Source organism: Photinus pyralis, unplaced genomic scaffold (assembly GCF_008802855.1).
Source record: "Photinus pyralis isolate 1611_PpyrPB1 unplaced genomic scaffold, Ppyr1.3 Ppyr1.4_LG3a, whole genome shotgun sequence".
In the NCBI taxonomy this organism is placed as follows: domain Eukaryota; kingdom Metazoa; phylum Arthropoda; class Insecta; order Coleoptera; family Lampyridae; genus Photinus; species Photinus pyralis.
Window position 1 is genome coordinate 19,793,723 of NW_022170509.1, and position 13,982 is coordinate 19,807,704.

Consider the following 13,982-nt stretch of genomic DNA (forward strand, 5'->3'; position numbering starts at 1 on the left):
ATTTTATTAAGAATTAGCGAATTTTGGGTGAGATAAGCTATCCAAAAGGGTTGATGAGGTGAGAGAGGAGAGAAGGGAGAAGCGGGTACGTGTACCTGAGGTGGTTGTGTTTGTCCGTAAAAAGAAAGCACCGCCACATTTTGCACCCTTTCTTGCAACCACCATGTACCCAACTTTGGCATGCTTTTGGCACGGCACACCCACAGTCAAAATATTTCGAACTTGGTATATAATAATATTAATAATTGAACCTAGCATGTAGCCAGCAGATTCGCGCTATCGGTAATTTTGCGCGCGTTGCGTCGTAGCCGTGATGGAAGGTCCTAAATTACGCGTGCGTTTCAAACGATGTATAAACAATATTTGGCGTTCTATTTGTAAAACAAAAAAAATTTTATAAGGATCTTATAAGATAATTATTAATACCTCCCTAACCCACTCAAAAAGATTTCGATAATTGCTTTAAAATATCATCAAAAGTCATAAAAATATCCGCATTTTGGGAATCATTTTGTTTTATTTTTTCGCAAATTGTTATTATTAATAATGGTGAGAAGAAAAACTCATTTTAACCTATTTGGATCAACCCCATGTAGAAAATGCAAATTTTTTCTTTGCAACTAAAGAAATTAGTTAACACAAGTTTCTACCGTCATTTTGACCACCATCTTTATTTTTTATACGATAGTAATAAATAGTGAAACGTATGCACTAGATAAAAATCATGATAATATCTTTGGTTACTACAACAAATTTTAAAGTGAGTTTTAGTCGCCATTTTGGGCGCCATCTTGATTTGAGGCCTTAGCAGCCGGAATTCGAGGTGGTGACAGGCAAAATCGAATTCAACAGGGTCCAATTACCCTAAAAACACTTGTCACCAAAATGTTCTCAAGATTTGCCGTTAGAAGTTAAGATCTCAAAATTCTCGCCCGGACTACAAGCTCAGGTGCGGGGAGATCTGACGGTCTGTATTCGTATTGGATTCACGAAAGGTACACAGCAAGTGTTAGTAGCAGAGATAGTCAATGAAGTGATTTTGGGAATGGAAATAAATAAATAATAATTACTGTTATAAATTAATTGTTTTTATTTGTAAATAAATAAACGATGTAAATTACGTTACAATATGTAATGCATTTATATGTGTAGAATGTAAAACCGTCCATTCCCACTGTAACTGCCATTAGTTACAAACAAACGTTTACTTGTAGAGATCACCAGAAAAAATTGATTCTTTGTGCCAAATCAAGATTTGTACGTTTCTCTTGTTCTTTGTAGGTCAAACACTGAACAAACAAGTTTACAATTTGAACTGCTTAAGGGTAAAACAACCCAGACAAATAAGGACCAAACTTTCAAGCTTACCCAAGAAGGTGAAACAGAAGCGTATATCTCTCTCGCGCGCAATTTGGACTACGAAAGGGTCACCGAATATCAGCTGACCGTTCGAGTTACAAATAAAGAACAAGCGGCGTCCGTCACCTTTGAAATTAAAATAGAAGACGTAAACGACGAAATCCCGACGTTTATAGACTCCGTTACAGGTAGTGTGTTAGAAAATGAACAGCCCGGTGCTCAAGTTATGCAGGTAAGAAGCTCGTACAAGTCCAATTCGTTTAATACACGTTAAACTTTAGGTTAGAGCAATCGATAAGGACGGAACCTCGGCGAATAACATTGTTAGTTACGAATTGCAAAACTTCAAAGACTTATTTAAAATTGACGAAAAGACTGGTAAAATTACGACTTTACAAATGTTTGATCGGGAAGCGGAAGATTTTTACAACGTTCTCGTCGTCGCCAAAGATAATTCTCCTAGTGCAATTTTAAAAAACAAACTGGAGCCGAACTCTGCAAGTCAAGCATTTCGAATTACCATCGAAGATCGTAACGATAATAAACCTCAATTTACAAATAGCACGTACGTTGCCGATAATATTCTCGAAACAACTGACAAGGGAAAAGATGTAATCGAAGTCAAAGCGGTAGACAAAGATACCGCTTCCCTTATTGTTTATAGCATCATTGACGGCAATATCAACGACGCATTCACCATTGAAAATACGACTGGTAGAATTAGAGTTAACAACAAGTTAGATTTTGAAACGATAGAACAATATAAATTGATAGTTCAGGCGAGTGACGGTATTTATATGGATTCGGCGAAGGTTATCATTAATATTGGCAATGTCAATGATGAACTGCCCGTTTTTGAGGAGTACAACAAGAATATTACCATTGAAGAAGAGAAAATCATCGAAGGATGCATCTTAAATTTGAGAGCTTACGATCCTGACATTAAAGATCGCAACGCCGACCAAAATATTGTGTACAAAATAATGGACAATCAAAAAAGCTTTTTGAGTATTAACAATGCTGGCTGCGTTTCCCTTATAAAGGTAAGTCTTTTGGTGGTCATTTGAAAAAAGTATTCATCTTCTGAGAATTGTTGCTTAGTCTCAAAGTGAGATATTGAGAAAATGAGCCAAATCAATTAATATACAGGGTGTTTTTTGCTGAATTCTAAAAATTAGTCAAGAGTAAGCTGTCTTTATTTGAGCAGGTATAACACAAATATAATTAAAAGTAGTTGTTTAGAATGAAAACTTATAGAAGACTCAATTTCGCTTGCAAGATGAAAATGTCGGCCGAATTCAATCTGAATTATTTGAAGCATCCCGTTCAAAGATGTAATTTATTTAACGTAGTCCGTCTTTAGGTGCTTAATTCCACGAGTTCTTAAAGGTTAAATGAGCGCATGCTCTACTGGGAGAGGTAGGTAAATTTTCATTAGTTTAAATAAAGCATTTTGTAATTCAAACTGTAGGGAGTGACGGGAGGGTGCCTCATATAATTAATCTTGAATAGGCAATTGGATCCAGTAAAGCAAAAGAGCATGCGCTCGTTTAATCTTTAAAAACGGGATTAAGTACCTGAAGGTGGATTATTATACAGGGTGTAAAGCGATGGGGTATACAAGAGGGAATTTTTTTTTTAAATATTGATTTATAAAAAAAATTTATTCTTCATGATATTTTTTGCTTGCTTTGAAAGTACCAATAACGTTTCGATAATCTAAAATTTATTTATAGAAATCTGGAAAAATAATAAAATTAATTTTTTTATTGAAAGTTATTACATCATATCACATTATAATCAAAATAGCGTATTGCTATCAAACCACAAACAATCGAAACGTTATTGGTACTTTCAAAGCAAGTAAAAAATATGAAGAATAAATTTTTTTCATAAATCAATATTTTTAAAAAAAATTCCCTCTTGTACACGTCATCGCTTTACACACTGTATAATAAGTATATGAAAACATGAACGTTTCTTAGTATTCAGGTGGCCTTTATTAGTACTTTTTTCCAAATTTTTACGCATTTAGATATGTTCTAACATTACCTCTATAGGCGCTGGATCGAGATAAACCGAATGGCTTCCCCAAGCACCAAGCGTACGTTTACGCTCATGACGATGGCGGCGCGCCGGGGTCTCAATTAAGTATTGCAGAGTTCAATATCATTCTTTTGGACATCAATGATAACGCCCCATTTCTGAATGTGGTAAGTAAACTTATTTTTTTAAAGTAACAAAAGGCTAACCCACATTGTTTAAGACGGAAGTTGTTTGGTACGAAAATCAAAAACCGGGACCGATTATTCAACTCACGGCAGATGACTATGACAGTCCAGAGAACGGTCCTCCTTTTAGTTACGCGATAGCGAACGAAGCTAGTAGTGATATACGTAGAAAGTTTTCCATACATGACGATATTCTAAATGCGGACGTAACATTCGATAGAGAAGAGCAGAAATTTTATCTTGTACCTATCGCCGTAACCGACAGTGGCAGTCCATCTCCCGCCACCGCCACTAGTTTCATGAAGGTTATCATTGGCGATGTTAACGATAATGAAGCGAAACCTGGCGAAAGTCAAATATTTGTCTACAATTATGAGGTAAGTTGTTACTCACATTTCACACTTATAATGAAAGAGAAACATTCTGTCTGTGAATGCTGGACAAGAACAATAATGACTATTGAATAAATTTGAATATGGTTAATGATGATGATATGGATAAACTGTGTTTTATTTTAGGGAAAATCTCCCGATGTTTCGATTGGTCGTGTTTATGTTGACGATCTCGATGATTGGGATTTAAACGATAAGTACTTTCAATGGGCGTCTTTCGAAGATGAGCATTTTACGCTTAATAACGATAATGGTACGATCATCATGAAAAGTGGTACGCCCGCTGGGAAGTATATGTTGAATTTCATTGTTACCGAAGAGCATCTACCCCTTATCCCAAGGCACGAAGTCGAAGCGTCCGTGGAAGTTACTGTTAAAGAGATACCAGAGGAAGCTGTACGCAAGTCAGGTTCGATCCGTTTATCGGGCATTACGATAGAGGACTTCATCGCGAAAGATAGTGTAAATTTATATATTATTTAAACTTGACGCAATGATGTTGATATTCTAATTTTTAGAATGGGGTCAGTAGAAAGGATTTGTTCCAAGCGTACTTTGCAAAGGTTTTCAACAAGACATTGGAAAATGTCGACGTCTTCACAGTGATACCCACGCCATCTAATAGTTCATATATAGATGTGCGATTCTCTGCACACGGATCGCCATATTACTTACCTGAGAGCTTGAATTCAAAAACATACGAGCATCAAGTGGAGCTCGAAGATATTTTAAAGGCCCAATTCGTTCTTATCAGCATCAATGAATGCTTGAAGGAGTCCGTTTGCCCAGAACATAACTCGTGCAACAATAGACTGGATATCAAGGACACTGCAGCTGTGGTGTTTACTAATAAAACATCGTTTGTTGGCATAAACGCAATCGTCGAACCCATTTGCGACTGTTTACCTTTAGATTCTATACAACCTATAGATGATGAATTGTGTTATTCCAATGGTATCACCTTTACAGGTAACGGATGGGCCTTGTATCCACCATTTGAAGCTTGCAACAAGTCTGAAATACGATTGGAAGTTCTTCCTCAGCATGGCAACGGTCTCATCATTTACGCGGGTCCATTTAGTACATCACCTGAGCCAATTGTTAGAGGTAAGTTGGAAGGCACACCTGAATATTTGCGTTGGTAAGATCTGTATTCCGGAATTAAAGCGGAGAGTGAAAAGATGCATCACACACCATCTTTTAACTAGAATTGTGTTTCTTTATGTGGTATTTGTTAGGTAAAGAATAATACTTTGTTTAAGACTTGTTTAATTTGCTTAGCTACTTACATTGTGTATCTCAACATTGTTGCCAACTTAACTCTAAGTAACTTAAACCTATACAAGCTACTCCAACATCCCCTTTCTTACAGATCTAGCTTCACAGGCGCTTTAACAATTCTTCCCCTTGTAGTAACTATACCCCCTGGAGCTAACTCTGACTTATTTTCTATTACATTATTATTTTCGTTCTCAATATCTATATATACTATGGTCTCCTATCATTCCTAACTACATCCTGCTCACTTCCCTCCTTTCTCATAGTAAATGATGGACAATTGCGTTTGTAATTAATTTTAACGAATTTTCTATTCCTTATCAAAATAGCGCCATTCTCCATCTTTACTTTGTATGTCCTATTTCTAAGTATACTAACTACCCTGCCTGGTGTCCATACAGTGTTTTTTTTTTACCATTACATGCATTCCTATTAGTCCGGGCGAGAAATTCTGTAAAGCGCATTATAAAGGTTCTAACGGCAAATCTTGAGACATTTTGGTGACAAGTGTTTTTAGGGAAATTGGACCCTGCTGAATCCGATTTTGGCTGCTAAGGCCTTAAATCAAAATGGCGACTAAAACTCACTTTAATTCTTGTTGAAAACAAAAATATTATGATGATTTTTATGTAGCACATACGTTTTGCCACTTAGTACTAGTTTATGAAAAATTTTGAAGCCAAAAAAATTTAAGATGGCGGCTGAAATAGAGTTCCAAATGCCGCGTTTTGTAGTATTCTTGATTTATTCTACCTTAAGTGAGCAAAAGAATTATAATTTGTTTACAAAGTGCCTGCTTAAGTAAAAAAGAAATACAAAAACTTTACTAACACTTTTTCAAAAATGGCGGACAAGATGGCGCTTAGTTTAAGTCTTTGTATGCGATATACAGGTAGTATTAAAATCATTATTTTTCGTTATATACTGCCTTTTTTTTGAGCTCCGAAAAAAAAATTGTCTCAGATCGACCCGGAAAAATTTTTTTTTATAGAATGTGGCCTGTAGAATCCATAATTTCAAACAGTTCCAAGATTGGGCTACTAGTTCAAAAGTTACAGCCCTTTGAATTTTTTTTCGAAATTGGTCTATAACTTTTGATTGAGAAGTCTGATCGAAAAAGTACGAATTGATTTGGATTCTACGCACCCAAATTAATAAGAAAAAGTGTTTTTCCGAGAAATTTTGGTGTAGTCGATTTTTGGTAAAAAAGGAAGGTTATACACTGCCTTTTTTTGAGCCCCGAAAAAAAAAATTGTCTCAGATCGACCCGGAAAAAAATTTTCTTATAGAATGTGGCCTGTAGAATCCATAATTTCAAACAGTTCCAAAATTGGGCTACTAGTTCAAAAGTTACAGCCCTTTGAATTTTCTTTCGAAATTGGTTTCTAGTCAGGGGCGGGCCAGGTGGAATTGCATAGGTTACGGGCCATTAAAGTATTAGTGTAGTAATGAAGGTGGCGGGGGGGTAGCTCTGCGGTGCACCACAAAAACATTTTTTGCTTCATTTTAAAGTACTCCTTTTTCGGAAATCAATTACAATACAGGTTTTTTTTAAATTGCAGCTGATAATTAAAAGTAACAAAATATACAATCCAAACGAGGCGCGTCGCCTATCATTGTATTTCAGCACTTTCATGCTACGACAAAAAATGATAAATTCATTGTAAAACACTTCAACTAAAACAGAATTTTTTAACAACCTAATATCAACCCCAATTAGAGAAACGTGTAATAATTTATTAATAGTGCAAGAAACTAAATACAGCACATACTTATAAATTTCCAACGGGCCATTATGACGTACAGGCCAGGTGGCAACCGCCACCCGCCCCCCCGGGCCAGTCCGCCCCTGCCACCATCTTAATTTGTTTTTGGCTACATATTTTCTTATACAATAGTAATAAATAATGAAACGTATGTACTACATAAAAATCATGATAATATCTTTGGTTACAACAACAACAAATTTTAAAGTGAGTTTTAGTATCCATTTTGGGCGCCATCTTGATTTGAGGCCTTAGCAGCCGGAATTCGAGGTGGTGACAGGCAAAATCGGATTCAGCAGGGTCCAATTACCCTAAAAACACTTGTCACCAAAATGTCTCAAGATTTGCCGTTAGAAGTTAAGATCTCAAAATTCTCGCCCGGACTATATGTCTAATTCTGGTAATTTCTTAGCTCTTTTGTCATAGTAATGCTGACTAGTAACTTGCCTCTCATTTAAAAAGTTATTATTATGATTTTGTGTAGATACTTTCGGTAAAAGATTTTGATTCGTGATAGGTAAGATTGATCTTAATTTTCTAGACATTAATATTTCAACTGGTGAATAGTCATTGTCAATTTTTTGATTTCGGTATGTCAACAATGCCATTTGTAAATCTTTATTATCTTCAATGATCTTTTTAAACATTTTTTTAGCAGTTTGGACATTCTTTTCGGCCATTCCATTAGATTGTGCATTTGTAGGTGACGTTAAGATATGATTAAATTCCCAATTCTTTGCAAAAACTTTAAATTCAAATGATGAAAATTGTGGACCCCCATCAGTTACCAATGTAGCTATTTTTAGAAAAAGAATACTTCGATGTAAACTCCGGGATGCCGACACTCGGAGCCGTGGTTTATTTTGTTTGGGGGAAAGATTTCTCGTTGCTTTCTTGGATCATAATTTAGTTGAAAATATTGTGTGTGGCCTAAAAGTAAATTCTATAATCACTAAACAATATTAAAATTATAGTTAATATTAATAATATTACTTAAGTTGAACTGTATTTAATCATCTTTACTGTTGTTGCAGATTTTATGTCATTAGAACTTCAAGATGGTTATCCTGTTTTATTAGTCGATTTTGGAACAGGTACAACAATGAAGTTTGCAAAAAAACAGCTGACAGTTGGACAAAGTCACAGCATTAGTATCCTACTACAGCCATTTGTAAGTTTAACTGTTTTCTACAAAGACGCGTCTAACGTGTGTTGTCGCAGGAAATTCAATTAATAGTAGATGACTGCCATCAAAGCACATGCGTGGCACTGGGCAAGCCGCCAGGTGAAAACGCACTGCTAAATGTGAACGGTTTACTCCAAGTGGGAGGTGTGAGGTCCGATTTAGATGCGTTAAGCAAACAGTTGCAATGGAATTATACCCCAACAAATAAAGGCTTTGTTGGTTGGATTCATAACTTTACCTTCAATGGGCAGCTGTACAACTTAGGAATGCCGGCCGAATCATTAAATGCGCATCGCGAATGTAATTTCAAGGCAGCTAAAGCTGTGTCGTTTGGTATTGATACCAATTTTATAGTGGCTATTTTGGTTTGCGTCGCTATCTTGTTAAGTATGTATACTTTTTTGGTGGTTATTTATAACTCACCTTGACTTTTTGCAGTATTGCTGCTCGCTGTGGTCGTGCACAGACGGAAACAGGACAATTGGAACGAAAAAGATTCTGACGACATTCGTGAGACTATTATCAATTACGAAGACGAGGGAGGTGGCGAGTACGATACTGGTTTTGATATGTCTGTACTGCGACGTGAGCATTTGGAGGATAAAGCTCCTGTGCAAGAAAGTCTCTACAAGCAGGCGGACGTTCCCGACATAAGCGGTTTTCTTACCGATAAGAAAGATTCCTGTGACCGTGATCATATGCCTTATGATGATGTTCGCTATTATGCTTACGAAGGAGATGGAAATAGCAGTGGATCGTTGTCTTCTCTAGCATCATGTAAGAGTCTTATCACAAATATAAACCCATTATATGTCTCAAGTGTAAAGCTTCTTTCACAATTACAATTATTGCGTACGCAGACATTAAAAAAGACCAACATTCACAATACACAAAATTAGCTTGTTATTTGTAAGAGTGATAGCAACGTCCTCTGTAGGTATTGTACATTGCGATCAAAAATGAGTGACCGTCGAGTCACCTTTGGAATTTTTGTTTACATGGGAAATCGTACTTAACTTCAACTTTCAAAGGCGACTCGACAGTCACTCATTTTTGATCGCCCGATATTAACAACAGTAACAAAGTTTCCATTTTTTTTACTCTCGGCAACGTTTTTTTAAATAAATAAACCCCCCTTGTCTCTGGAAATAATCATACCCGCCATGTGGCTCTACATAAGGAGAAAGCACAAAACCGCAATTCCTATGTAGCATCAGTAGTATTCTTACAAAATACTTCAGAAGTCTCAATCAGCATCAATTCAAAAGTATAGTTGGTGTCAAGTTAGCTAGACACCACCAAAATGAATCTCTGTATCAAAAAAAGCGGCAAAAATTTTTTTGTTTCTTTATTTCTTTTTTTGGAAAGATATTTTTTTAAATAAGTAAATAAATGCACATATTTTTACCTAATAATTATAAAAATGTATAAATCAAATTTGACCAGTAAAATTGATTAAAACAAATAACAGGAAATAATAATAAGGTGTAATTAACAATGTATTGGGAAATGTTGGCAAACATTGCGAATTTTCTCCACTAAATTACCTTAGAATCAAGTAATTTACAGAAGATCTCATTATAGACAAATGGAGTAAAACGAACAGGTATTTGTGCAGCTTCATTCTAATATTGTTTAACAATAAATGAATAAAATTTGCAAAACTGAAAAGGATAGAAATATACCGTTTTCGCACTCCACGAATATACATGGTAATGAAATGCAAATTGACTACAGAGGACTGATTTAGAAAGAAAAACTTGCTTTTTAGACAATTTCATTAATCCTAATCCTAGATGTCGTTGTATTTATAATTGTGTCTTTTAGGTACCGACGAAGGTGATCTGAAATTTAACTACTTATCAAATTTCGGACCACGGTTCCGTAAGTTGGCGGACATGTACGGAGAAGATCCGAGCGACGAGGACAGTCAGGATGGCGGAGAAGAATCATGGTGTTAATATTACGAAAGTACTTAAATTATATTTGACCAAAGAAGTCTTACTCCATGTTTAAAAGTGTTGTTAATTGGTCGAGTTGAAAATTCTTTGGAAAACGCCCCGTATTGAATTTTAACTTGCCATGACAAAATTTAAACTAGATTGCCTTAAACATTTCGAATATATTTCGTTCATTCTGATTAAGTAATTGTAAAATGTGTAAACTGTGATATTTAAAAATTAAATATGTATTAACGATTTTACATTCCTACGCAATATTGTATAACCATTATTTTCGAAGTAAATTAGGATAGTGTCACCTGTAAATTGCGCTTCGTGTCAATGTTTTAGGCGATTTTGGAGTAGTGGTAAATCTTCCATTAATCTACACTTAAAACGAGAATTTATGGAGAGTTAATCTTCTAGTCGATCGGTGATTTTTACATGTTTGGAAGATGTTCACAATTCTTGGACTTTATGTTGTCTAACCTCGGAAAAGATGTTTACAGCTTGGGTTGAACGGCAGCTAAATGATCGTAATTAGAAGTAGTGTATATATAGGTTTAAATATTTTTTTTATCAACACTCGGCTTAGTAATTATGGGATATACGCAAGAAACTGAGCAGGCGAGTATAAAATTGAACACAAAGTTCCTTTCGCATAGAATGGGAATTATTTCCGTGTGCAAATTAAAATCTAGTTTAAATTTAGTTATGATTCCTCTTTCTTTGTTTCGTACGAATCGCGCGAGTAATTTGATGTCTTATATCGCATATGATTGATTTTGTTCTTACGTTGTTTAATGTTAAATTGTGATGGCAGCCATATATAAATATATTTATAATATACATGATCTCCTGCGAGAATATTTTAAGTTTTAATTGTAAGGCTTTGCGTTCATTCCATTTCTTAGTTTCAGGTGTAGTTAATTACTTTGTAAGCATTTTTTAAGAAGTATTAAACATTATTTATGTTAAAAAAAGGTTTTGATAAGCAAACTGTGCATTTGTTAATTTTTTTTGTTGCCTTAATTTATTTTGGCGGGCAATTTGCAGCATTCGCAGTGATGTCTTTATATTGAAGAAATATGTGAATCTATAGAAGAAAATAGAAAGTATTTTTACAATATCTAGATTTATATTAAGTAGCGTATATAATATCATACTGATGAAGTGACCTTCTATTTTAGGTATCTGTTTTTTAAATGAAGTCTAATGAAATCTTGCTCACTGCCATTAAACATTGACTTACAGTATGATTGTTAAATAAAGGCTAAATATTGATTGTGTGAATTTCATTATCAGATGTGCTGGTGTCGCAACATTTTTTGATCTTGTTACAAAGTCAAAAACTTTATCGCAATATTGTATAATATAAGGGGACTGCTCATAACTTAATTTTGGACAAGTAATAGGTCTCATTGCATTAATGTTCTTTGGTTGCAGTCTGTTTCAAGATCACCCTCACAGGCTCCAAGCAACAAACTTAATTGACATGTACATACATACAGTCTCTTTCAGGCAGAGCTGGGCAGAATACTTTCAAAAAGTATTTGAATACTAAATACGCCCAGCACAAGCAAGTACTAAATACAGATACTTTGAGAAGTATTCAAATACTTTAGAATGTATTTGAATACTTTCAAAGGTTTGCACATGACACATTCTGAAATTAATCCTAGCGATTTTGAAACAGGTCCGTTTCTGTCCGTGTGCATGATAACTTGTTTAGGAAACGTTCGATTGCTTTGAAAATTGGTACACATGGTCCTAAGGATATAAGAAAGGTCCCTATTGTTTTTAAGTTACATAGACTATCGGGTCAAAAAGTTTCACTCTCGGTATTCAGTTATATCGGATTTTTATATTTGTTTTTGTGATAATGGAAACTGCGCCTAACCATCTCTAAATGGCTCTCAAATATTTGAATAACTTAAAAGTATTCGAATATTTGCGAAAGTATTTGAGTTATAAATACTGCTTCCATAAAAGTATTTAATTACAAAATATTTGAATACTAAAAAGTATTGTATGTGTACATTTTGATGGCCCCCAAAAGAGCACAAATCAGTTCTCAAAGAGATGTGCTTGAATGACAAAAGCAAGGTTTGTCTCATTGAGCATCTCTGTTCTGCTTTTGCTCTCGAGGGGATTGATGATTTTCGCCTCCTTTTATGAATTTCCTAGGCTAAGAGATGATTTTCGCCTCTTTTATGAATTTCCTAGGCTAAGAGGTACACCTAGGCTAACTTCTGAGTATCTACCTTGCATAAAATTTCCCGAGAAATATTTTCAGCTAAAAATATTTCATACAGACCTCATAGATCGCGAGATATCAGCCAAAAAGAGCGAAAACACGGTTTTTGGGGGATGGTGGGGTGGCTGGAGCCTTTAGCACAGGGTCTGGAGGGTGGGATTTATAATATGTTGTTTCTGACACCTAACGGAACATATTCCACCATTTTTTTCTTTTCCACCTCAAAATGTCCAGTTAGATGTCTTTATCGCCTAGACTAAAAGGAGATCCAGAACACAATATCGCTCTGCAAAAAAGTACCTCCAAATAAATTCTTTGTTTGACCGGTATATGCAATAAAATTCAAAGAAGAATAGCATGTTGACATCCGTTAGAAATACATTAGAGATACACAAAGACAGAGCATAAGTAAAACATTTATTAAAAAATATATTATTTTAAGTGTATTAAAATTTTTTTACAAATCAAAAATTATTAAAATTTGAATTATCAATTGATAAATTCGTCCTTTACATCCACTTGTAGATCCTTTAAATGCAAATAAAGTTTCAGCGAAGCCTAAAAGACAAATGGACCAAAGCACTGATTAGGGAATACCGACTTACGTATGCATCTGTTGCGGCATATTCTATCTGTTCCTTTGATAAGGGGACCACATCCCATTTACTATTACGAACGTTTTTGCTCTTGTTAATTTGCATGTTTAACTGAGATATGGTCAGAATTAATTTTGATCGTTTAGTATGTACAACTTACAAAATGATTGACTAGCTTTTCCATACTATAAGAAGAGAGTGCTTGCTCGGCAGATCTCGCCATTGGTCTCAAGTCAATACAGTTGTTTACTATTCGCAGAGAGTCGATTCCGGGAAAATCCCTCGAGAGTTTATGTATATCACTGAAAGGCAACAATCAACATGTCTCTGGTTTAAACTCGAAATACATGCTTTTTGATATTAACTCCGACAATCTTCACTTTACTATGTGATAAAAGCTCGTACAGCACAACGGGAATTTTTGTTAAGGTACTGACATGGTACAGGTAGCATGTATTTAAGTTTGGTGCAATTTGAATTAATGCCGTTTTTCCACTGCCAGTTTGAAAACTAAACGGCCATTCCATGTCAAAACCAAGTACAAAATCTTCGGACGTCTTGTTCGCAAGTTGCCTACAATATTTTAACAAAATTAAATGTTTTTGGCGATTAAGTTTACAGTAATTTATCGCAGCTTATTGCACAGTCTATTGAATTGTTGTAATACTCTACTTTTCCTCTGTACTTCAAAAAAGGCAAGGTTTTCACATCGACAACTTCCTTTTTCTAAAATGTTATGACGTAAACTATAAAAAGAACTTTCTTAGGGTTCTTGTACGTACTATTTTTTTTGGTTCGAGTGGTCCGGAGGACCGTAATTTCATTTTTTCCATGATATTAAAAAAAACTATTGAAAAGGTTATAAAGTTGAATTGTAAACAAAGGGTGCCGACAAACTGTCACTTGTTGATTTGGCGGTAACTCAACTTACAGTGTTGCCAGAGGTTTAATTATAACAATTTATTGTTATAATTGTG

At 35.0% G+C, this 13,982-nt stretch overlaps 2 protein-coding genes across 2 annotated transcripts in view; one reads left to right on the forward strand and one right to left on the reverse strand.

Annotated features, from left to right (window-relative positions):
* LOC116165393 (DE-cadherin) overlaps positions 1–11,436 on the forward strand; it is a 30,051-nt gene extending 18,615 nt beyond the window's left edge. The window contains exons 14-15 of the mRNA XM_031479812.1: positions 8,719–8,989; positions 10,040–11,436. Of these exons, the coding sequence (XP_031335672.1) occupies positions 8,719–8,989; positions 10,040–10,173 (405 nt within the window). The 3' untranslated portion in view covers positions 10,174–11,436. The remainder of the gene's footprint in view (positions 1–8,718; positions 8,990–10,039) is intronic.
* A 1,371-nt stretch (positions 11,437–12,807) lies between these two features.
* On the reverse strand, positions 12,808–13,942 carry LOC116165403 (Werner Syndrome-like exonuclease). The gene is made up of 6 exons (XM_031479826.1): positions 13,788–13,942; positions 13,625–13,731; positions 13,357–13,578; positions 13,166–13,307; positions 13,015–13,116; positions 12,808–12,967 (listed from the first exon to the last, which is right to left on the reverse strand). The coding sequence occupies exons 1-6, from the start codon at positions 13,836–13,838 to the stop codon at positions 12,899–12,901; spliced, it is 693 nt and encodes a 230-aa protein (XP_031335686.1). The 5' UTR covers positions 13,839–13,942; the 3' UTR covers positions 12,808–12,898.
* Positions 13,943–13,982: the final 40 nt, after the last annotated feature.